The sequence below is a fragment of the Natator depressus genome, chromosome 19 (assembly GCF_965152275.1).
Source record: "Natator depressus isolate rNatDep1 chromosome 19, rNatDep2.hap1, whole genome shotgun sequence".
Classification (NCBI taxonomy): Eukaryota; Metazoa; Chordata; order Testudines; family Cheloniidae; genus Natator; species Natator depressus.
Genome location: NC_134252.1, coordinates 19,416,556 through 19,440,478, shown reverse-complemented (window position 1 = coordinate 19,440,478; position 23,923 = coordinate 19,416,556). Strand labels below are relative to the sequence as shown.

The following is a 23,923-nucleotide window of genomic DNA, read 5'->3' as shown; positions in this document are numbered from 1 at the left end:
GAAGCTGCCCTCAGACTAGTCTCAGAGCCAAGCCGCTCCCATTTGGCACCAAGTACTTCAGCATTGGTGCGAAGCACTCCTCAGTGACGGAGCTCTTCCCAGAACGGTTCTTCATCTCTGGTGCCGAGGAAGAAGCAGAAGAAGCAGCGCACTGACAGAGGGCGCTTGTCGATACAGAAGAAAGACAAGCGGGGAGAAGGCAGCACAGTGAGACGCGTGCCAGGCCACTCTTCCACTCTTGGGCCCACAGTGGCACCGTCAATTCCGCATAGAGCGTTGAGTCTGGTCCGGGACCTTCTGCTGATATCTGGAAGCTGCCACGGTGCCAGCAATCTGATGGTTGAATCAATCCTGGAGGCTTTCCAAGCAGCTAGAGATCTTCTTTCTCTACTGGTCCTGTCAGCTCCAGTGCGACACCTGCTAACTCTTGTGACTGGAGGCAAGGGAGGGAACAAGGAGCATTGGGCTCCTTTCTCAGCACTGTGCACCTGGCACCCTCTAGGGTCAAGCCTTCCCTGATCCTGACATCCCAATCACCAGTCCGTCTCTGGAACCCCAGCACTGCATGGAGGCAGAAGCTACCGCTCCACTGTGGTTTCTGAGAGGACTCCTTTTCTGAGTCCGAAGGGGAACCTTATGTGCCGAAGCCCACCAGCTTATGTGCCACCAGACTTTGGTGCCGATCCCCCTACCAGCACGTCAGTGACTGATGCAGTAGCCTTACTGGAACCCCGGGGGGTTTCCCCCAGTATTGGGCCCCTCCCTCCCATTGTTCCTACTTGGTGGTTTCCGAGAGACAGGCTACTGCTCCCTCCTGCTCAGCAGTGGACCCCGACTCCGCTATTGACCCCAGTACCGACATCCAGGAGATCGCTCCAGCAGACATAGTTGAGGAAAAGGAAGGAGTGCCTCCTCTGGTGCAAGCCGACTCTTCATCCTCCCCAGATGAGGCTGTCATGGGACCCACTAGCCTGCTTCCACAGGATGACTTCAGGGTCCTTCAGGACCTTCTGAATGAAGCCATTTGCTGCGAAACTAGGTCTGGAAATTGAGGAGCTCAAAAAGTCATCACACGGCCTTATTGATATCCTGGCTGCAGCAGCTCCCTCCATGGTTGCTTTGCCCATCAGTGAGGTAGTGATATGACTGATCAAGGCCCTGTGGCAAACTCCTTCTTCTCTGTCCCCTACCTCAAAGAAGGCAGAGAAGAAGTATTATGTGCCAGCAAGCGGGTTCGAATACCTGTACTTGCATCCCCCCCAGGGGTCCCTGATGGTGTCTGAAGCAAACGAAAGGAACAGGCAGGGCCAGTTGAGCACTATCCCTAAGCAAAAAGACACCAAGAGACTAGCTCTTTTCTGAAGAAAGTTTATTCAACGGGTGGCCTTCAACTACGTATCTCCAACCAACAGACTTTGCTGGGGAGATACGATTTTAATCTGTGGAACTCCTTGCTCAAAGATTCAACAAAGCAGTTTGCTGTCCTCTTGGAGGAGGGTGAGAATGTGGCGTATATTTCTCTACAGGTGGCTCTGAATGCTGCCAACTTGGCAGCCAGGAAAGTGGCCTCCACTGTCACTATGAGGTGGTGTTCTTGGCTCCAGTCGTATGGCCTTCCTCATGAGGTTCAACAATCTATCCAGGACCTCCCCTTTGGAGGCTCCTCTCTTTTCTTGGATACAAGACTTCATGGCCTGAAGGACTCAAGGTCCACCCTATGTTCCTTAGCCCTGTAAGCTCCGTCAGCTTCCAGGAAGCAATTCAGGCCCCAGCACCCTCGTTAGTTTTTGGCACCTCCAAGACAGGAACCCTACAAAAGAAAAGGTGGAAGTTATAAATGGCAGCAACCCCACTCCCATCCACCTCAGCCTTCCATTTGGAGTCTCAGAGATGCAGTGGCAGGCCCAAGCAGGCCTTTTGAAGGTGTGCCCAAGGGCACTGTACTAGTCGCTGTTTCAGATCTGCCTCCCCTTTAATTTTTGGACTGTCTATCGCTCTTTAGCCCAGCATGGTCGTACATAACATCAGACCGTTGGGTCCTGAGTACAGTGACAGTCGGAATATCCTTCGGTTTTTATCCACCCCCTCATCCCTGTCTCTCTTCAGGGAGTCTTCTCACGAGCAACTCCTCATGCAGGAAGTGCAATCCCTCCTACATATGGGGGCTGTGGAGGAGATTCCCTCAAGGTCTGAAAGGGAAGGGGTTTTGCTCCTGGTATTTCCTAATCCCAAAGGCCAAAGGGGACCTCTGGCCCATCTTGGACTAGCGTTGCCTCAACACATATCTCAAGAAACTGAGGTTCCACATGGTCTCCCTGGCCTCCATCATTCCCTCCCTGGATCCAGGAGACTGATACACATCCCTCGATTTAAAGGATGCATACTTTCACATTTCTATCTTCCATGAGCAAAAGATTTCTCAGGTTTATAGTGGGTCAACGCCACTACCAATTCACCACTGTTCCATTTGGCCTATCGGCAGCTCCCTAGGTTTTCACAGTATGGATGGTGGTCATAGCAGCCTTCCTCAGGTGGCGAGGCATACAAGTCTACCCGTACCTTGACAACTGGCTGATCAATAGCATCTCCGCAGTCCAAGCCACCTTCCAAGCACTGGGGTTGTTAATAAAAAAGCAGAAGTCAACTCTTGTCCCAGTCCAGAGAACAGAATTTACTGAGGCAGTGCTCGACTTGACCCAAGCTAGGACCTTCCTGCTGAAGGCCCAATTCTGGACCATGTTGGACTTGATACTCAATGTCAGGGTGCACCCAATCATGACAGCTCGGATTTGCCTCAAGCTACTGGGTCACATGGTGGAATGCAGTTATGTGGTTCAGAATGCAGGGCTGTGCCTCAGGCCCCTCCAGATGTGGCTAGCATCAGTTTACTCCCCGAGCAGACACCACTTGGACTTAGTGCTCACAGTCCCTTCTCTGGTCCTCGCCTCGCTGGACTGGTGAAAAGAGCTGAGATCAGTAATAATGGGGGTGCCCTTTGTTACCCCTCAGCCATTGGTAACCTTAATCTCAGACATGCTGGACCTAGGGTGGGGAGCCCCCCTCAGTAACCTCAGGACTCAGAGCCTCTGGTTCCAAGAAGAACTCTCCCTGCACATAAATGTCAGGGAGCTCAGGGTGGTACTCTTAGCATGCCAAGTGTTCCTTCTCCAGATCTCAAGCAAGGTTAAAGTACAGCACGAGAAAGGCATACTGAGTGTCAAAAACTTCCAGAAAAGATTAAAGCCCATGAGACAAAGGCATTAGCTATTTATTAGACACCAAAAAATGTTGTCCCCCAAGTGGCAGCATAAACATCAATGGACTGGCCTTTCTTGAAGGAGAAAAAGTGTCATGTGTTTGTGTGTGTGATCAATCTGTTATCTATGCTGCAAAGGCATTAGGTTTTGTTTTTTCTCTTTAGTTATGTAGACGAATGGTTTTCAAACTGTGGGTTGCGACCCAGTACTGGGTCATGGAAAGTAAGGCATTGGGTCGTGGTGACTGGTCCGCACTGCCGCCTGGGCCGTTAAAAGTCCCGTTGGCGGTGCTGCCCAGCAAATGCAGGCTAGTCCCTACCTGTTCTGACAGGTCGCTGTGCCCCAGAAGTGGCCAGCAGCAGGTCCACTTCCTAGGAGTGGGGGGCCACGGGGCTCCATGCACTGCCCCTGCCCTGAGCACCAGCTCCAAACACCCAGCTGGGGGGCAGGGGGTGGTGCCTGCGGGCAAGAGCCATGCAGAGCCACTTGCGTACCTCCGCCTAGGAGCCGGACCAGCTGCTGGCCACTTCCAGGGTGCAGCACGGTCCACAGTGCACCCCGCTGCGCCACTGAGTGGAAGCTGCCCAAGGTAAGCCCGTGCCCCAATCGCCTGCCCCAGTCTTGACCTCCACCAAACCCAGAACCCCTTCCTGCACCCCAAACCCCTCATCCCTGACCCCCTCCTGTACCCCAGCCCAGAGCCCCCTCCTCCACCCCAGAGCCCCCTCCTGCACCCCAAACCCCTCATCCCCTCCCTGACCCCCTTCCCGCACCCCAACCCCTTGCCCCAGCCCAGAGCCCCCTCCCACACCCTGAATCCCTCATTTCCGGCCCCACCCTACAACCCTCACCCCCGCACCCCAACCCTATGCCCCAGCCCTGAGCCCCTACCACACCCCAAACCCCTCATCCCCAGCTCCATTTGGTTGCAGACATCAACAATTTTCTTCAACTGGGTCACCAGAAAAAAAGTTTGAAAACCACTGATGTAGATGTTGGGGAAGCTGCTGTAGCTATGAGCTTCTCCCATGTGACAGGATCCTTCCATTATTAACCAGAATGTTAGCCGAATATTTAACGTTCCAACCTGCCCATTTATGACACCATCCTTCAAAATATGTTAAAAATGAATGAAATGTGAAACATCTGTTTTTTACACCATAATTAAATTATGTTTTTAAGCTATTAAGCCTATTGTAAGAGTGCTTTCTCACTCTGTGGGTTTGCGGATGATACTAAACTGGGAGGAGTGGTAGATACGCTGGAGGGGAGGGATAGGATACAGAAGGACCTAGACAAATTGGAGGATTGGGCCAAAAGAAATCTGATGAGGTTCAATAAGGATAAGTGCAGGGTCCTGCACTTAGGATGGAAGAATCCAATGCACCGCTACAGACTAGGGACCGAATGGCTAGGCAGCAGTTCTGCGGAAAAGGACCTAGGGGTGACAGTGGACGAGAAGCTGGATATGAGTCAACAGTGTGCCCTTGTTGCCAAGAAGGCCAATGGCATTTTGGGATGTATAAGTAGGGGCATAGCGAGCAGATCGAGGGACGTGATCGTTCCCCTCTATTCGACACTGGTGAGGCCTCATCTGGAGTACTGTGTCCAGTTTTGGGCCCCACACTACAAGAAGGATGTGGATAAATTGGAGAGAGTCCAGCGAAGGGCAACAAAAATGATTAGGGGTCTAGAGCACATGACTTATGAAGAGAGGCTGAGGGAGCTGGGATTGTTTAGTCTGCAGAAGAGAAGAATGAGGGGGGATTTGATAGCTGCTTTCAACTACCTGAAAGGGGGTTCCAAAGAGGATGGCTCTAGACTGTTCTCAATGGTAGCAGATGACAGAACGAGGAGTAATGGTCTCAAGTTGCAATGGGGGAGGTTTAGATTGGATATTAGGAAAAACTTTTTCACTAAGAGGGTGGTGAAACACTGGAATGCGTTACCTAGGGAGGTGGTAGAATCTCCTTCCTTAGAGGTTTTTAAGGTCAGGCTTGACAAAGCCCTGGCTGGGATGATTTAACTGGGAATTGGTCCTGCTTCGAGCAGGGGGTTGGACTAGATGACCTTCTGGGGTCCCTTCCAACCCTGATATTCTATGATTCTATGAAATAAAGCAGTGTTCTAAACAGTTCTCAGAGTAACAGCCGTGTTAGTCTGTATTCGCAAAAAGAAAAGGAGTACTTGTGGCACCTTAGAGACTAACCAATTTATTTGAACATAAGCTTTCGTGAGCTACAGCTCATTTCATCGGATGCATACTGTGGAAAATGTAGAAGATCTTTTTATACACACAAAGCATGAAAAAATACCTCCCCCCACCCCACTCTCCTGCTGGTAATAGCTTATCTAAAGTGATCAGTCTCCTTACAATGTGTATGATAATCAAGGTGGGCCATTTCCAGCACAAATCCAAGGTTTAACAAGAACGTCTGGTGGGGGGAGGTAGGAAAAAACAAGGGGAAATAGGTTACCTTGCATAATGACTTAGCCACTCCCAGTCTCTATTCAAGCCTAAGTTAATTGTATCCAATTTGCAAATGAATTCCAATTCAACAGTCTTTCGCTGGAGTCTGGTTTTGAAGTTTTTTTGTTGTAATATCGCAACTTTCATGTCTGTAATCACGTGACCAGAGAGATTGAAGTGTTCTCCGAGTGGTTTATGAATGTTATAATTCTTGACATCTGATTTGTGTCCATTTATTCTTTTACGTAGGCTTGAATTAACTTAGGCTTGAATAGAGACTGGGAGTGGCTAAGTCATTATGCAAGGTAACCTATTTCCCCTTGTTTTTTTCCTTACAAACCCCTCCCCCCCCCCCCCCCCCCCGCAGACGTTCTTGTTAAACCCTGGAAATGGCCCAACTTGATTATCATACACATTGTAAGGAGAGTGATCACTTTAGATAAGCTATTACCAGCAGGAGAGTGGGGTGGGGGGAGGTATTTTTTCATGCTTTGTGTGTGTATAAAAAGATCTTCTACACTTTCCACAGTATGCATCCGATGAAGTGAGCTGGAGCTCACGAAAGCTTATGCTCAAATAAATTGGTTAGTCTAAGGTGCCACAAGTACTCCTTTTCTTTTTGCTAAACAGTTCTATCACAGGTCTGTCAAAATCATAAGACTCCTAACTCCTCAGAGATCTGTGATGGGTTGAAATCTTGCCGCCTCTGAGCGACAGGAGTAATTGCTGCATAGACTAACCATAGACTTGATGTACTCTCTTTCTGTGGGTAATGTTGCTAGACATGAGTAAAATACTGGAGAATGGAACTCTCGGATTCTTCCTCTCCCTCTGATTGTGACCTGGTGGTTAGAGGTGGGATAACCAATGCCTACTGATTTGGCACTTTTATTCTGAGAAGTGTGACTGATTGGATAAGACATGTGTCTGCCATATTAATGATCTAGACTGTACTCCCAGCAGTGTGTGAAGAGGCCTTGTGCATCCTCTGTTAACTTATTTGTAAAATGGGAAATTAATATTTGACTTTATTCTAGGTTGGGGGGGTGCAAGATTTTCAGTGTTAAGGGCTATGTAGTGCACTGAAATATTAGCTCACAGTAGAGGTGAGATTTGAACTTGTCTACCAATTTCAAGATAAGGGTGCTTCCCCTGGCTACAGGGTACTTGGTTGGGAACTCTCCTGGAACAACAGTTTCCAACTTGGTGGTATGGGAAGGAGGACTGAGCTCAAATGCAGAATGTTGCACAGCCCTGATGTTAAAACTTTCCAGCTGGTCTGCTGATAGACTGTATTCCTGCTGGATGATTTACTGACACTATAAGGAAACTGTAGGCAGCTGAGATCTTATACAGTTTTCATCTATTTTCTCCACAACAGGTTCTCTCCTTTTGCTTGACTGTGTTGAGCCGACGATTTGAGTTTCAAGCTGATGCATTTGCCAAGGAGCTTGGAAAGGCTAAAGACCTATACTCTGCTCTGATCAAATTAAACAAAGATAACTTGGGATTTCCTGTTTCTGACTGGATATTTTCAATGTGGCATTATTCTCACCCTCCTCTGTTAGAAAGACTTCAAGCCTTGAAGGATGCAAAGCAAGATTGACTGGAATCATTGTTGGTTCAGAGACAGAGCTTCCATCTCAGAAGCAAAATTCAGAGCTATTTTTTATTTTTTTTAAAGTAATCCTTCCAATGTTCCCTGATCTGAATGCAGTTAGCTTCTGAAATGTGTGTTAAATTTACTGAACTGAATTTTTAAGAAAATAACTTGTGGGACTGAATTTGGAGAATATATTGTATAAAGGCTTTTCCTTTTCACTAAATTTTATCTTTAAATGACAGAACACTTTGAGGGAAAGCAATTCCCCTTGTCCCCATAAGCAAACACCCCTTGAGTTTGTGTAAATTTTGAATGTAGCTTTTGACATTTTGACAATTTCTCAGTTTTTTGTAAAGTGAATTGTAGCTTTTCACCTTCATCAGTTTGATTGGCAGCACCTCAGCCCTGTGCTCCTAATTCACAGTGAAAAAGGTTTGGGTGACTTAATTCCTTATGTGACAAATGCTTATGCTAGCTAATCACTGTTCAAATGTATTTAAAAAGTGGTTGTATTGGATAGAAGGTGCACTTTTTCCATGGATTCAAATTCCTGCGTGCAGTGGATGAAAAAGCTACTTTCCTAGGTATAATAAAATTGCCGCCTCTTTCAATGGAGGAATAACAATAAATTCCATCTCCAGAATGTGTCTGATCATTCTTGACAAAGTCATTGCTTGTGCACTGTAACCAGCAGCCCTATACTGGGCCTTGGTGTCAGCTCCAGTGACTGCTTCTCACCCTTCATTGGGCCTGTGGACAATGGAGGAGGGGCTACAGAAAGGCAGCAAGAAGATCCATAGAAGGGAGGAAAGCTGCCAACTTTTTGTCATCCCTGTCCCCGTCCCCCCCAACTCCCCAAAATTCCTGCTGCTTCCAAAACGTCATAATTTTTGTTTCTAGTTGTATAAATTGCTTTCCCAAAACACTTAATTTAGGGAAATGTGCTGATAAGGGAATATCTTGGGCCCAACAAGGGATAAAATAGAATCATAGGCTTAGAAGGGACCGCAGGGGTCATCTAGTCTAACCCCTTGCCAAAATGCAGGATTTGTTGTCTACTCTAAACCGTCCAAGACGGGCTATCCAGCCTCCTTTTGTAAACCTCCAGTGAAGGAACTTCCACGACCTCCATAGGCAGTCTGTTCCCTTGTCCTACCGTTCTTACAAACTTCAGATAGACTTCCTGAATTTAGACTAAATTTGAGGAATTTGCTAATAGTCTCCCACAGCAAGACCATACCACTTTCATCTCCTTATCAAGGAAGGGAAACTGATAGCCAGAACTGCCCTCCAATCCACAGTGGATGCAGCTGATACTTCCTCCAGGGCCATGGCTATGGGCATCATGATGCAAAGAGAGTTTTGACTTCATGCTTCTGGTTTTCCCAGGGAGGCCCAGAATGCCATCAAGGACTCCCTTTTGATTAATCTCACCTCTTCAAACAGAAGACAGATGAGTCTCTTCATACTCTAAAAGACTCCAGGGCTACCCTTCGCTCCCTGGGCATCAGTTGTTCACACCAAGGTATTGGTCTCCACATTTTTACCAATAGAGACCCTATGAACCTCCACACAAGCCACAAAAGGTCCAAAGATCCTGTTTCCCCAGGTTTCTACTCAGGTTTCAACATCTCAAACTCAACCAAAAGCCAGGAGATATTTTTCACGTGAGCTCGAGAGCCGCCAGCTACCAAGCCTAACATCTTGTGACCCTTCTACTCCATTTGGGGGTCGTTTAGCATTCTTTTTCCCACTCACAGAGCATGATAACAGTGGACAAATGGGTGATGAATGTCATCCTCTGTGACTATACGAGTGAGTTTTTGTATTGCTACCTCCTCCAAGACCCCCCTCTCCATCCCACTTCAGGAACCACTTTCATGATAGTATTCTCGCCCAAGAGATGGACTCCTTATTACAATGCGGAGCAATAGAACACGTTCCTCTGCAATATCAAGGAAGAGGGTTCTACTCAACTTACTTTCTAATACCCTAGAAGAAAGGTGATTGGAGACCAGTTCTCTACCTCCGTCACCTCATTTGCTTCATCAGCAAACTCAAGTTTCACATGGTCACATTGGCAGCAATAATTCCATCCTTAGAAAAAGACATGTGGTTCATGGCTCTCGATATGAAGGTTGCTTACTTCCACATCCATATTAACCCCACCCATGGGCATTTTCTCAGATTTATGGTGGGCTCTGATAATTTCCAATACAGACGACTACTCTTCACGATAGCTACCGCTCCCAGAGTCTTCACCAAAGTATTTTCCATAGTAGCAGCTCACATCAGGCATTATGATCTTCTTATTTTTCCATACCTCAATGACTGGCTCCTTGCTACTAGGTCCCACCAGGAAGCCTACATGTCAACTCCTATGTTACTCAGTCTCCTTTCTTCACTGGGGGTCAGCATCAACATCAGAAAGTCGATCCTCAACGCCGCTCAATCATTGGACTTCATTGGGCAACCCTAAACTCTATCACAGTACGGGCAGACCTGCCAACAGACACATTTCAAGCAATGAATTACATCATAGCTCGCATCATGAACAACCCTTGTGTACCAGCTGTTAGAGGGCTTTCCCTTCAACCTCTCCCCTGGTTCTTGTCACACAGACAGAAAGCAGAAGACCAGAAGTCCAAACAATGCAATGTTTATTGAGGTTAGTTTCCAAGCAAGCATATTCCAAAGCCCTTCACACCAGTCTCCTTGCTAATTGCAGGAAAAACAGAAGAATTACCTCCACACTGTCCTTGTTTTGTTCTATAGTCAGGCTAGTGAATTATCCCACTGTTCATTAATGAAATTCATGAGGTGGTGTACCTTAGTTTCCCCTCTTCTACAACAGACCACGTTTGTAATGGTTTCTCTGCTGTGCCTACCTTTAAGTTTATTCACAGGTAATAGGTGAGAAGCATTATTGCAATATGAACTAACAATAACATTAGCATCAAATCTATTACCAGTGGGTGTTTATAAGTATCTTGTTATACCATGCCCTTTATTTAGACAATTTGTCTTTGAGGCCAGTGTGTTCATTACCCTCTTGAAATCTTTGCATACACTTTAACTATATCCTTGGGGTTTTGGTAAATTACAAGGTAGGGGTGTTGCGCGCACACACACACACACACCCCTCTTAAGAGTAACCTGTTCCCTTTTATTTTCAGGCTTGACTTATTTTACCACCTCCCTTTCCTGGAGGGCCATAATCTGAGTCGTCATGCTTACAAGTAGCTTGTTTGCTGACCAGGTATATATATTATTTGCAGCTCCTTCATGCTGCCATTTATGGGCAGTTCTCTCCTTCCCCTATCAGCTAGGTAAACTGCATCCACATAGACGCTTTCTGGCTTTCTTTTGGATCCAAAGATATTGGCTGCTCAGAGACTCTGTCTTAAAAAGGACACCATTGATTTCCACCAGAGTTCTGATTACTTTTCACTTTTAACTCCAGCTTCTAAAACACACAGCAACCTGAAAAAGAAAACACAACCTATTGTGGCTCCTTTTGGAGCCCTAATAGGATTTTAATTAAGTAGCATGTTTTGTTTGCATTTCTTTTACCCCTTCTACAATATACACTGCACATGTTCTGGGAAAATGCACACCCCCTCCACAGTTCAACTCTACAACATTATATTAGTCACATCAACTTTCACACAAGGTGTAACTGCCTCCCCCATGCCCACAGAGTTCTCCTGCACCCCCACCAAAGCGACAGTCTGATCATCCAGAGCCATCCCAAGGCTCAGTGCTCCCAACATTGCTCCCCTTTCCCTTCTCTTTTTTTTTCCTGTGCACACACAAAAAAAGATCCAGAATGTCTCCCCCAGCCCCAGCTGCCTCCCACCACAGCCACAACTTTGGTCTTTATTTAAAAACATATTAAACTGTATAAAGCATTGAGGTACCTTAAGGGTTAAATGCTAAATACCAAAGCCAAACAACACTGTGTCTGGCAAAAAGTATCTTGTCAGTTTTGCAACTTTGAATGAAAGAGTCAAATGGATTTTTAGTGATATTATTTCAAAACAAAACCAATTCATCTTAAACCTACAAAACAAGAGTTTTACAAACCAGGAGTGTTGATTTAGGTCCTTAAAAACTCACATATTTACACAATATATATTTTTACACACACACACAAATACATGTTCTTTTTCTTAACATTCCTTGCACTGCTATTATTATTTTTTACACAACTGTACCCTGATTACACTCTCATCTTGTAGAATCAGAGACAGTCAAGTTAACTTCCAACAGAAATCCTTTATGTTCCTTTAGTGATTTTGATTACATCACCCAATAGTCAAGTAATTTTGATCAGATTATCTCTCTGCCTGCTGCCTGCAGCAGTCCCTTTTTCTGTGGGAAAAGGGCCCATTTCCCCTCAGAATAGCTATAAAGGGTCCTGAGGACAAAAACGTAGTGGTGGTAGTAGCTACTTGACCCCCTTGTATAATTTAACTACCAGGGTTCCGCCGAATGTTACTGTACCGAGTTGCACAAATAATTACATTTACATACTGGGTTTTATCATCAAACCAAAAACTTCCTTCTTATAACATCACAACTATTACTCTTTAACATCTTCACAACCGTTACCTTTTAACATTTCCACAACTCCCAACCATTTACTTCCCTCCAAATTCCCTCCAAACTCTGTAGTAGTAATTTTTGCAAACAACTGCCTTTTACCCTGTGCTGTCTTTACCTTAGGATTGTTCAAAAAGGTAGTAAAAAACTTTTATCTCCATGGTCGCCCCTGGATCTTTTACTCTAAAAATTTCAATGGAATCTAGCAGACTTCTGTCATGCTTTTTAAAAAACAAAAACAAACAAAAAAACCCCTCAAACATTTCACATGAATATCCAAAGTACGCTCCATTAAAACTTCAGAAAACAAAAGTGTGGAGGGGTGTGTGTGGAAAGCAACCCATTAACCCGGTGAGGTCAGTTTAAAGTTTGGGGTAACAGTAGCAAATTAAGTAAACTGAGAAGAAGAAGAAGAAGAAGTGTATAGTTAGCTCTGAGCCAAGAGTAGGACTCCCTGGGACCTTTACCCCCAGGTTCCTATTCTGGCTCTGGGAGAGGAGTGGGGGTTGTTACCTGCTCCTGCAAACCCTGTCATTTTTCACTTTGAAACTTTTTTTTCTCCACTCCCCTAGGACCAAGTCCCAGCTCCTGTCTTTTAAGGTGGTCTGTTAACTCTGCTTTTGACTCCAAACCCTGTTGTGCCAAATCATCTTTAACCACCCCTAACTAATTTACAATCCTCCAGTTGCCTTCGCTGGAGTAGCACCAAACTTGAAAGATTCCTGGCAGCTTCCAATAATGCTGCCTTTACTTCAAACCTCTTACAAGCAGACTTCAGTGCGTTCTTTCTCTGGAAGGCATCCTGTCCCCATGGCCATGGACCTCCTTCCGCTACCCATTTACCAAGGAGGGTGGGCTCCTCAGCAAGCCCCCATCCCTCTGGGTCCCCTAACACTGCCCCCATTTCCTTTTTAATCTCATCCCAGGTTGACCCCTGCACCTTGAATAGGCCCTGATTCTTCTGTAAAAAAATCCATTACCCCGGCTTGCCAGAATCCGCAACTACCATCGTGAGAGCCTGCCATACCCCCTCCAAGCAGCTGCGAAGACTGTTGGGGAGGGGGACTTACCTGGCTGCCACTCACCTGTCCGATGTAATGTATCCAAGTCACGGCACCAAGATGTTAGAGGGCTTTCCCTTCACCCTCTCCCCTGATTCTTGTCACACAGACAGAAAGCAGAAGACCAAAAGTCCAAACAATGCATTGTTTATTGGGGTTAGTTTCCAAGCAAGCATATTCTGAAGACCTTCACACCAGTCGGGCTTCTCTCTGTTCCCCAGTGTTCCGTTCCCAGCTCTGATGCCGCAAAGCATTTACCCCATGTCCCCCTTCCCAGCTCTGACGCCGCAGAGCCTTGCTTCTGTCTCTGTTACCCATTCCCTATCCCCTGTTCCCATTCCCCCTCTTGCCAAACATGATTCCAATTTCCCCACACACACTTCCTGTTTGACCCCAGTTTATATAGTAATATTCTCAGCTATACCTTAACCAATCATTTTACTGAAATTTAACTAACCAATCCTAACATATTGTAACATAATTTTCTAACCAATTATATCCCACTACCGTAATTAACTTACACCTAGCAAAATTAATTATACAGCAGACAGAAACAATTAGAGAACCAAGTATCAGGGGTAGCCGTGTTAGTCTGTATCCACAAAAACAACAAGGAGTCCGGTGGCACCTTAAAGACTAATAGATTTATTTGAGCATAAGCTCTCGTGGGTAAAAACCCCACTTCTTCAGATGCATGGAGTAATTTTCACTCCATACATCTGAAGAAGTGGGGGGTTTACCCACGAAAGCTTATGCTCAATTAGAGAACCAGACAGATTAACAATAGAAAAGCGAGGGCCATAAAGATAAAACAATACAGAAATGAGGGTTTCACAACCAAAACCATTGATAAGTGATTTCTTGCCAGACAGGATGCTATCAAACTAAGTTTTCTTTAACCATCTTAAGATCTGTTTCTTTATCTGGTGGTGATGGGCACTAACAGGACAGGATCATCTTCCTAACAGCCCAATACCACCTTATTTCAGTGTTACTGGTTTGGGATGTAAGGTACACTTCCCAGCTTATGGCTGCCCCTGCTACTTAGCCAAAGGCCTTAGCCTAAGAACAAGGCCTCAGACTATCCTAGTGAGAGAAGGCCCATACGCAGGCGGACTTGTGATTCTTTGTTTTATACCTCTATAACTAGCTAAGTGATAAAAATACACTCAGCCACGTGGCCTTGTGCACTTTCGTGACCCCCTTTGTGAGACTTAATCGTTTACTCTTGGGGGAATTCTGCGCCACTGCACGTGCACAGAATTCATGTCCCCTGCAGATTTCTTTGCTTCCCTGCAGAAAAAATGATTTTCTGACAGGGAAGCAAAGAGAAGCTGCAAGACCAGTCAAGCACCACTCACTAGCTGCGCAGGTACACCATTTCAGGTACCCAGAGCAGCCTGCAGAGAGGTATATCACTGCAGGGCTGGGGATACCCCAGCCAGTGGCTCCTACCCTGAGCTGGGATCAGCGGCTATTCCTGGCTGGACTGGAAGCTGGAGAGGACGGGACTTCCTCTTCCCTTGCAAGGAGTGGCTAGGGCTGTGTCAGACCCACCCCCAGAATCCTCCCCCAACTGCAGGAAGCTCAGCATTCTCCCCTGCTTCCTGCCCCCGCTGCTCTCCAGCTGGGGGGGAGGGGTCACTGTACGGGGAGCTGCTCCCCCATCTGCCCAACCCCTGTGCATCCAGACCTCCCATACCCCAGACATCCCTGCCAAGCCTCACCCCATACACCCAGAACCCCCCTAGCCCTCCATACCCAAACCCCACCCCATTGAACCTCAACCTCTGCATCTGGAGCCCCCTGCACCCAGACCACCCCCCATGGAGCTCCCTGCACTCAACCACCCTGATGAGCCCTACCCCCTGCACCACCCTGAGCCCCCACATCCAGATTCCTGCGACACTGACCTCCAAATAGCTGCACACAGACACCCACCCCACCAAGCCCCACTCCCCCAGCAACCAAATCCCCCAGCTGAGACCCCCAGACCCCTCCACTGAGCCCCAACCACTTTCATCTAGAAGCCCCGGCAGAGTCCCATTGCCCCTGCAACTTGACCCCCCCGCCCCCCAGCCTCTGTGCATCCAGATCCCCCCGCTGGGCTGCCTGCACCCAGATTGTCCCAAACAGAATCCTCTCACCCCACACCTGGATCCCCACACTGAGCCCTTCCACACTTGGATCCAGCCTGATTGAGCCTGTCTGCCCCACACCTGGTGCGCCTGGCACAGAGGGGCAGGGCCCCAGGGAATTTCTGGGGCAGTTCCAGGCCTTGTGCTGTGTCAGGGCTGGATGCAGCCTCACCACTGAGTCCATGTCCCCGGGGTGGGCGTGGGGAGGCTGCAGGGTGATCTCCCACCTTTGCGCAGCCAGTGGCCTGTGCTCCCCACTGCCATGCTGGAGCCTCTGCATTTATGGACAAACTTGCAGAATTTTAAAATGTGTGCAGAATTATTATTTTTTTGGCACAGAATGCCCTCAGGAGGAGGAGTAGCAAATTTTGGCTATTACTTTAGCCCAGGCCTCTAATACAAGACCTTATGTTTCAGGCCCTCTTCTTACTACACTAATGAGTAGGCAGTCTTAGGCATGTGAATCTTTGTATAGTGAAAATGATTGGTGAGTGTTTTGCATAGCTATACTTTGAATAAACTAATTGGTTATGGCAGAGATAAGAGAAATCCTCATTTTAACTCTATAATGAGGGTCAGGAAACAAGATCATTGAAACTTAACTCTGGGCTACAGCTCAAGACCACAGCTGCTAGCATTTTTAACTCTTGCACAACTAACTGAGTGGAAGCCAGAGCCCCAGACGAGATCGGATTCTGACTGGCCACTGGGAGACACCCATCTGCTTTACTGGGAGTGGTGAGCATCAGATGCTTGGCATGTGTAGTCTGCTGATTAACTGTTGATTGCTAATAAATGTACATGTTTAAGAATGTTTACTGTGTGATAAAAGCTCCTTTACTGGGACACGGTCCCGTTAACCCGTAGAGGGCCATTTTACCCTGATGGGGAGGAGAGAACAGGTACCCTAAGGTCGTTTGGACCAAATCAATCGAGCCTAACACAGTAAATCATAGCAGGACGTGATACTGTTGTCCTTCTGCCTGACCAAGGTTAGCAACCTACTGGCAGAATGACCACCCCAAACACCAAGGAAGGGGATCCTGAGGAATGGGGGCTACTTAGGAGCCTACCCTCGCTAAATGGGTAGCAGAACAAGGTCTGTGCCCATAGGGACAGGATGCCTTCCAGGGAAAGGAGGCACTTGAGTCCTCTTGTAAGGGGTTTGAAGTGCAGATGAAGTTGAAACCAAAGAAAGATGCTATAAGGGTGGCGGCTGGCTGGGCATTATGGAAAGCCACTAGTACTCTTTCGAGTTTGATGTTACTCCAGGGAAGGCAACTGGAAGATTGAATGGAATGTTGGCAACCAGGTAATGTATAGAAAATTTGCAGAAAAGGACCATTGTCTGGAGATGAAATGAGAAGGGCCAGTGACCCTTGTGGAAAAAGCCAGCCCAACAGTATAGCAGGTAGAAATCTGGGCAAGCAAATAAAACAAGCCATGATTAAAATGGTTCCATTCCTCACAGATGAAATCATGGAAAGAGTGTTTTAAGCAATAAGCAGTGTGATGGATAGTAGCTCAAATAAATATGTACAAGGTCATGGGTGGTAACAACCCACGTCAGGGGGCAGTAGCTAACTACACCTGAGGGGCAATACATAACTTATTTGTATTGATGTATAAAATGAAGCCTCAAGGGGAATGTCTGTGTCTGGCCTGGGGGGAAGGGAAAGTCCCGCCGTTCACTGAACTGGTCCGTTGTAATGGGCATACACGTGTTAGTGCTCCTGTAGAGTAAAGGTTCTCAACGTTTTTCTCTCTGCTTTGTATTTCAGATTACTAATGGCATAGATGTTGGCAGCTATTGGAGACGATGCACATTTGTGTACTGCTTTTATTGATGGTTGGATTGCAGCCCTGCTCCTTTGATGGTGTGAATCTGGAACCTGTTGTATTCGAGGCATGAGGAGACTATCCATGAATAAGGCTGCGAGTCTGTCACGGAGATCACGGATTCCATGACTTTCCGTGACTTCTGCAGCAGCAGCAGTAGTTTGGGTGTGTGGGAGGGGGCTGAGGGCTAGGAGTTTGTGGGGGTGGTTACTCGGGGTGGGGAGCCTCCCTACAGCTCCTAGGCGGCAGAAGGGTGTGTGTGGGGGGTGTCTCCACACCATGCACTGCTGGCGCCCGCAGGCCCTGCCCTTGCAGCTCCCATTGGCTGTGGTTCCCAGCCAATGGGAGCTGCGGCAGCCAGTGCTTGTGGCAGGAGCAGCAGGGACACGCAGCCAGGTGTTGGGATATGTACGGGTTAAGTAAAGACCTGGGAAACCGCTGGTGTGCTGACATGGTATTAGGGAGTAGAAGCACGGGCAGGCACTGTTTCTGCACTTGATAAAGTGCCATCCCTCTCCTTTCCCTTCTGCTTGTTAAGGATAGATAAGTGTTGCACCTGCATAAGGAATGTGGGGGGGTCTAGAGAATACCCTTTCTGTAAAGAAGTGTTATCTCCTCCCCTCCCTTCCTTTCCCAGCTACATAAATGAGCTTGGGGTCATGGCCCCTTCCTCCCTTCCCTGCAAACTGCTGATTTATTATTGCAAAGAAATGTATTTGCAAAGAATTATTGCAAAGAAATGTATTTTCAAGGTAAAAATTTCTGTAGAATATGCTTAATGCTGTAAATACTGAACAGGGGCAGAGATAATTATATTCAGTATATGGGTATTCATATTACTAAATAAGGGTTTTGGGGGTGTTATAGTAAATGTAGGTATTTACCTATTAATTTAGATAAAAGGGTATGATGTGATTAACTCAGGGGTTACTCAACAATTGCGTCAAGGGGAAGAAATACTGCAATAAGAAGCCCATCTACTCAATCCGCTTCTGGGTCAGCCTGCTCATTCTCTAACACCGGGAAGGGAGCCCCACCAACTCTCCCTCCCCCAGCACCAGCGTGGCCCCCCCATCCCCCAGTACCAGTGGGGGTCCTGGGCCACGTGCTGCAGCCCGGCCCCCCCTCCCCAGGTACCAGCAGGGGTCCTGGCCACATGCTGTGGCCTGGCCCCCCCCCCCTCCAGCACCAGAGGGGGTCCCTGGTCACCACAACCCCCCTCCCCCAGCACCTCCAGTGCCCCCAGACTGCCCCCCCAGAACACCCCTGCCATCCCCCACCCAAGTTTTAGTCACGGTAGGTATTTTTAGTAAAGGACATGGCCAGGCCACGGGCCCGTGAATTTTTGTTTATGGCCCGTGACCTGTCCATCACTTTTATTAAAAATACCTGTGACTAAAACATAGCCTTATCAATGGATAACTGCAGAGTGTAAAGTAAACAATGCACAAGAAATGAATGTTGATTCCAAGGACCCAGAAAACGGGGACAATGCTGCCAGTGTCTCTTTGGAGTGTTTCACCATTACTGGGACAAAATGGAAGCCCATGTTTCCCTCCCTTCTCCAGACTTTCCAAGAGTGGGCTTCATGTTAGTAGAAGAAAAAGATAACACAGGAACCTAGGAATGCAGATAGATGACAAATTTCAAATTTGAGTTCTTTTCTCGCTTGCGAAAGCCAGTGCATTCATCTGTGGACTGACGTCCCTAAGTGGACAGCTCCGGGGGGAAAGGACAATTAATTTTAGGTTGATACAGCACTCCCTTTCATTCCCAGACACCGGACAAGAGAGTCTGTGGGAAGCAAAATTCCGAATAGTGACACCGTGAGGAAAATGGGAGGCTATTCTGACTTGTACTTTAAAGCCCCTGGGTTTCCAAGACATTTATAGGGACAAAGAATGTAGGGATAATAAAATGATTATATGATGCCTTGGTAACATAGTTCTCAACATACAACCCACTATGACAAGAACTTGGCTCCTCCTCAGAACCCATGGGGTAAAAACCCTAGAAGTGTGGGTCTTGGAGCCACGTGCAATTAAGTTAGGCAGGGCCTATGTAGATCAAACCAATGTAAAAAAGCAATTGGTAATTAATTCAACCCATATGCTGAAAAGGGTTATTGTGGGTGTCACCTTAGCAAACATTTTGGTAATAGAACCCCACTGTGCAAAATTTGTCCAGCCATAGTATGAGGTTTGGAAGAATTGGATAAATCTTAATGATGTCCCCAGATCCCGCAAGAACCGAGGTAAAAGGGATGAATTAGGCACAACTGGCATGCGGGTAGAAGTTCTCAATAGTATACATGAAGAGGTGGTTGCAAATAAAATGAATGCAGTAGGGCAACACATAAAGGATTTACCAATACCCCTGAGGGGATCCCAACTATGCATATAAAATGATGGGTCCAAATTAGCTGTTACCACTCAGAAAAGGATCTTGGAGTCATTGTCGATACTTCTCTGAAAACATCCACTCAATGTGCAGTGACACTCAAAAAAGCTACAGAACGTTGGGAATCATTAAGAAAGGGATGTGGCAACCTTACCTGCAGCCTTGGTTCAACTCTCCCACTCATCAAAAGGCCTGTTCACTTGACTTGGTGTTCACCAAGCTCTGATCTCGCTGTTGCTGAATCCTCCCTCTCTGACCATCACCTGGTCTCTTCCTGCATTGCCCCTCAGTTCTGTCACATCCATGCAAAGTGCTACTTCAAAGATCATTTTTCTAGCTCATTGCTTTGGCCACGTCACCCCGTTCTCCGGATCCCTCCACTGGCTCCCCTTTCTCTATCACATCAAACATAAGCTGCTTGTCTTCTATTTCAAGGCTCTTCACTGTCTATCTGTACTCTCAAAAAGAAAAGGAGTACTTGTGGCAACTTAGAGACTAACAAATTTATTTGAGCATAAACTTTCGTGAGCTACAGCTCACTTCATCGGATGCCGTAGCTCACGAAAGCTTATGCTCAAATAAATTTGTTAGTCTCTAAGGTACCACAAGCACTCCTTTTCTTTTTGCGAATACAGACTAACATGGCTGCTCCTCTGAAACCTGTCTGTACTCTAGCTGTCATCTCTCATTTGCTGTCAACACTCACCTCCAATCAGCTCATGATGCTAGCCTCCCTCACCCACTTGTTAAATTTTCAACAAGCAGCCTCTTGCTTTCTCTCATGCTGCCCTTCATGCTTGGGAGGAGCTCGCCATAATCATCCGCAAAGCCAACTCATTGTCCTCCTTCAAAACCCTCCTCATAACTTCCTTTTGCTCAGATACTGTAAGGAACAAGCTTAGCAACAGTTAGGCTGCTGGGCTGAGACGTGAGATCGCTGCCAATCATGCTGACCAACAGTGTCTCTTTTTTTTCTTGTAGTCCCACATCTGCCGGTATCCATTTGTTGTCTCTGTCTTATACTTCGATCATAAGCTCTCTGCTTATCTGCTGATTTAAAAATGTAGATGCTGGTTAACATCTTCCTTAGTTACTAATGGACAGAAAGTAGTTCATCTATCTCATGTGATCCTGCTTATTTCAAAACACAGAACTATTTACTGAACACCTCTGGCTTTTATGCATCATTATTAACAATTTTCCCATATCCATCTAGTAAGAGGCCTACGCAGGTAGATACAGGTGAATGTTATTCCAGCTTTACTTACTAGAGAAGCCATCAGAATACTATTTGGTCCACCATCGTGTGTTCTATAAACCTAGAGGGGGAGCTGGAAAAGGAAGCATTTGTCACCCTTAGAGGTTATAGAACCTGTGGAACTTACATTTAGGTATTAGTTAATTGCTTTGAATTGCTTTTAAATTTGTCTCTGTTAGTGAGAGAATGGGGCAGAGCTCAGTGAAGTGAGAATCTGTAAATTCTTACGTGACTTAGCTGAGCTTATGGGAAAAGTTAGTGCCATGCGGTGAGAACCTTATAGAAATCCTGGGAATGGATATTTTATATGCTGATCTCAATACTTGCCCACTTTTGATGCAGGATACAGATTTCTTTCACCAGCAACTAAGCAGACAAGAAAACTATTAATGCCAGTCTTGGAATGCTATGAGGATCCCCAGACTTTTTGTTTTCTTTTTGCGCTGACAAGGCTCTCTGAAATGTTGGGAAAAGAGCTGAGATTGTGCCATTCTTTTCTAGCTCTGTTGAGTCCTGGTGACTGACAAACATACATACATGGCGACGGAGGTAATATATTTTATTAGACCAACTTCTGTTGGTGTGTGAGAGATAGAGAGAGAGAGAGACACACACACGTATGTTCTTGTTCCTAAAAGCCTAGATCCAGAAAGGGACTTAGGAATTACAAAGCCTTACTTTTAGATGCCTAGAAAATCAATTTTTCTACAACAATGGGATTTACAAAGCCCGCGTTAGGTGCCTAGCTCCCTCTCCTGTACAGGGATACAATGCAAGATGAGCCCAAGTGATTCAAATATAAAGGGGGTGTTGTTGAGCTGGCTAGAGGCAGAAGGCCTGGCAGTGAGCTAGGGAAGCCCAGGATGGAACACTATGTGGAGCTGGAACTGATGAAAGCCTTTGTATTGTTTTGGGCAAACTTTTTTGCCAGCTTGATGAAAAGTGAATTAAAAATTTTTTGCTTGAGAAGGTGATTGGAACCTTTGTGAGTTCTTACAGGAGTCTCGGTGAAAGGGAATTAGAGGTGGGTCAGGGTCATGGCACTACAGGTACCTAAAAATAAGATCCACAAAAGCCAGCACACTAGGTGGGAAGCTGCCTAAGATAGCCCTGGGGAGAGGCTGATGAGAGGGGGTCTGTTCTAAGCCCTGCTCCTCTCATGGAGTTCAGCATCTAAGCCTATACTGCAGCAAGGCACTTAGTTCTAATGACAGGTTTCAGAGGAGCAGCCGTGTTAGTCTGTATTCGCAAAAAGAAAAGGAGTACTTGTGGCACCTTAGAGACTAACCAATTTATTTGAGCATAAGCTTTCGTGAGTGAGCTGTAGCTGTTGGTTAGTCTCTAAGGTGCCACAAGTCCCCCTGTTCTTTTAGCTCTAATGGTGACTCACACCTGGGAACGCTTTCCTGGAGTTAGGTGACTTAGGCACCAAAGCTGTTTTTTGTGAAAATGAATTAGGCACTTGCCTCATTCTGGAGGTGGCGTTGTCATTCTCCCTCTTAACCATTAGTCGAATGATCGCACGTATTCACCCAGAATGTGAACAGCCTGGGTTCCTAGCGCCCTAGAGCTGGAGGAAAGACGGGCCGCTAGTCTGAGCGCCTCTGTGTCGCAGGCCGCTGAGGGCAGCCGCACACTAAACCCAACGACCGAAATTAGACCCAGTATTACAGCCCACAGGCCCCAGACTGTTACGTGCCACAGGCAGAGAACAGGAGGCCCCGAGGGGCCCCAGCGCTTGAGGTCCCCACCATGGGAGGGGAACTGTCCACTGAGGGGCACCCAGGAAGTCCTGGCAAGCGACCCGCGTCCCAGCCCGCAGAGGAGGGTGACACGCCCAAGCTCGCTGCCGATCTGAGCTGGGGAGAAATTTCCTCCCGACCGCGCCTGTGGCGAGCTATCAGAGCCGTGAGCCAGCCAGGCGCCGGAGAAAGAATCGGTGCCAGCTCAGCGCGCACCCTGTCCAGGCAGCCAGGGTCGCACCGCGCTGCTGAGAGCAGCACCTGGTCTGCGGGGGCCCCGGCACCGCTTTCACCTCATTCACCACAGCCCTTCCCGCCCGCCCGGACCAGGACCCCACGTCCCGCTACAGCCAACTCTGAGATCAAACCAACCAAAACCGGAACCCGCGGGGACGAGGAGAAAACCCATGACGCCGACGCGACTGCGGGGGGCGCAGCGGCGGAACGCCGTGACGCGGGGGCGGGGCGATTGCGTGGACGCAGCGGGGGCGCGACGTGACGCGGGGGCGGGGCTGTGGCGCGGACGCCTCGAGGGCGCGACGTGACGCGGGGGCGGGGCTGTGGCGCGGACGCGGCGGGGGCGCGACGTGACGCGGGGCGGGGCTGTGGCGCGGACGCAGCGGGGGCGCGACGTGACGCGGGGGCGGGGCTGTGGCGCGGACGCGGCGGGGGCGCGACGTGAGCGGGGGCGGGGCTGTCGCGCGGACGCCTCGAGGGCGCGACGTGACGCGGGGGCGGGGCTGTGGCGCGGACGCGGCGGGGGGCGCGACGTGACGCGGGGTCGGGGCTGTGGCGCGGACGCCTCGAGGGCGCGACGTGACGCGGACGCGGGGCTGTGGCGCGGACGCGGCGGGGGCGCGACGTGACGCGGGGCGGGGCTGTGGCGCGGACGCCTCGAAGGCGTGACGTGACGCGGGGGCGGGGCTGTGGCGCGGAAGCAGCGGGGGCGCGACGTGACGCGGGGGCGGGGCTGTGGCGCGAACGCCTCGAGGGCCCGACGTGACGCGGGGGCGGGGCTGTGGCGCGGACGCGGCGGGGGCGCGACGTGACGCGGGGGCGGGGCTGTGGCGCGGACGCGGTGGGGGCGCGACGTGACGCGGGGCGGGGCTGTGGCGCGGGGGCGCGACGTGACGCGGGGCGGGGCTGTGGCGCGGACGCCTCGAAGGCGTGACGTGACGCGGGGGCGGGGCTGTGGCGCGGAAGCAGCGGGGGCGCGACGTGACGCGGGGGCGGGGCTGTGGCGCGGACGCCTCGAGGGCGCGACGTGACGCGGGGGCGGAGCTGCGGCGGGGGCGCGACGTGACGCGGGGGCGGGGCTGTGGCGCGGACGCGGCGGGGGCGCGACGTGACGCGGGGTCGGGGCTGTGGCGCGGACGCCTCGAGGGCGCGACGTGACGCGGGGGCGGGGCTGTGGCGCGGACGCGGCGGGGGCGCGACGTGACGCGGGGGCGGGGCTGTGGTGCGGACGCGGCGGGGGCGCGACGCGACGTGACGTGACGTGACGCGGGGGCGGGGCTGTGGCGCTTGCTCGCTGGCCCCTTTGTCCGGCT

General features: G+C 48.8%; 1 protein-coding gene and 1 long non-coding RNA gene across 7 annotated transcripts in view; one reads left to right on the top strand and one right to left on the bottom strand.

The window, feature by feature from the left end:
- The window catches only part of ZMPSTE24 (zinc metallopeptidase STE24), a 116,408-nt gene extending 108,442 nt beyond the window's left edge, over positions 1-7,966 (top strand). For all 6 annotated transcript variants that reach the window (XM_074934537.1, XM_074934534.1, XM_074934535.1 and 3 more), the window contains one exon: positions 7,109-7,966. In XM_074934537.1, coding sequence (XP_074790638.1) covers positions 7,109-7,333 — 225 coding nt within the window. In that variant the 3' untranslated portion in view covers positions 7,334-7,966. The remainder of the gene's footprint in view (positions 1-7,108) is intronic.
- On the bottom strand, positions 1,362-22,854 carry LOC141974653 (uncharacterized). Its single transcript, XR_012635788.1, has 4 exons — positions 22,746-22,854; positions 22,098-22,201; positions 9,654-9,832; positions 1,362-1,810 (listed from the first exon to the last, which is right to left on the bottom strand). It is a non-coding gene; the product is annotated as an uncharacterized LOC141974653 (long non-coding RNA).
- Positions 22,855-23,923: the final 1,069 nt, after the last annotated feature.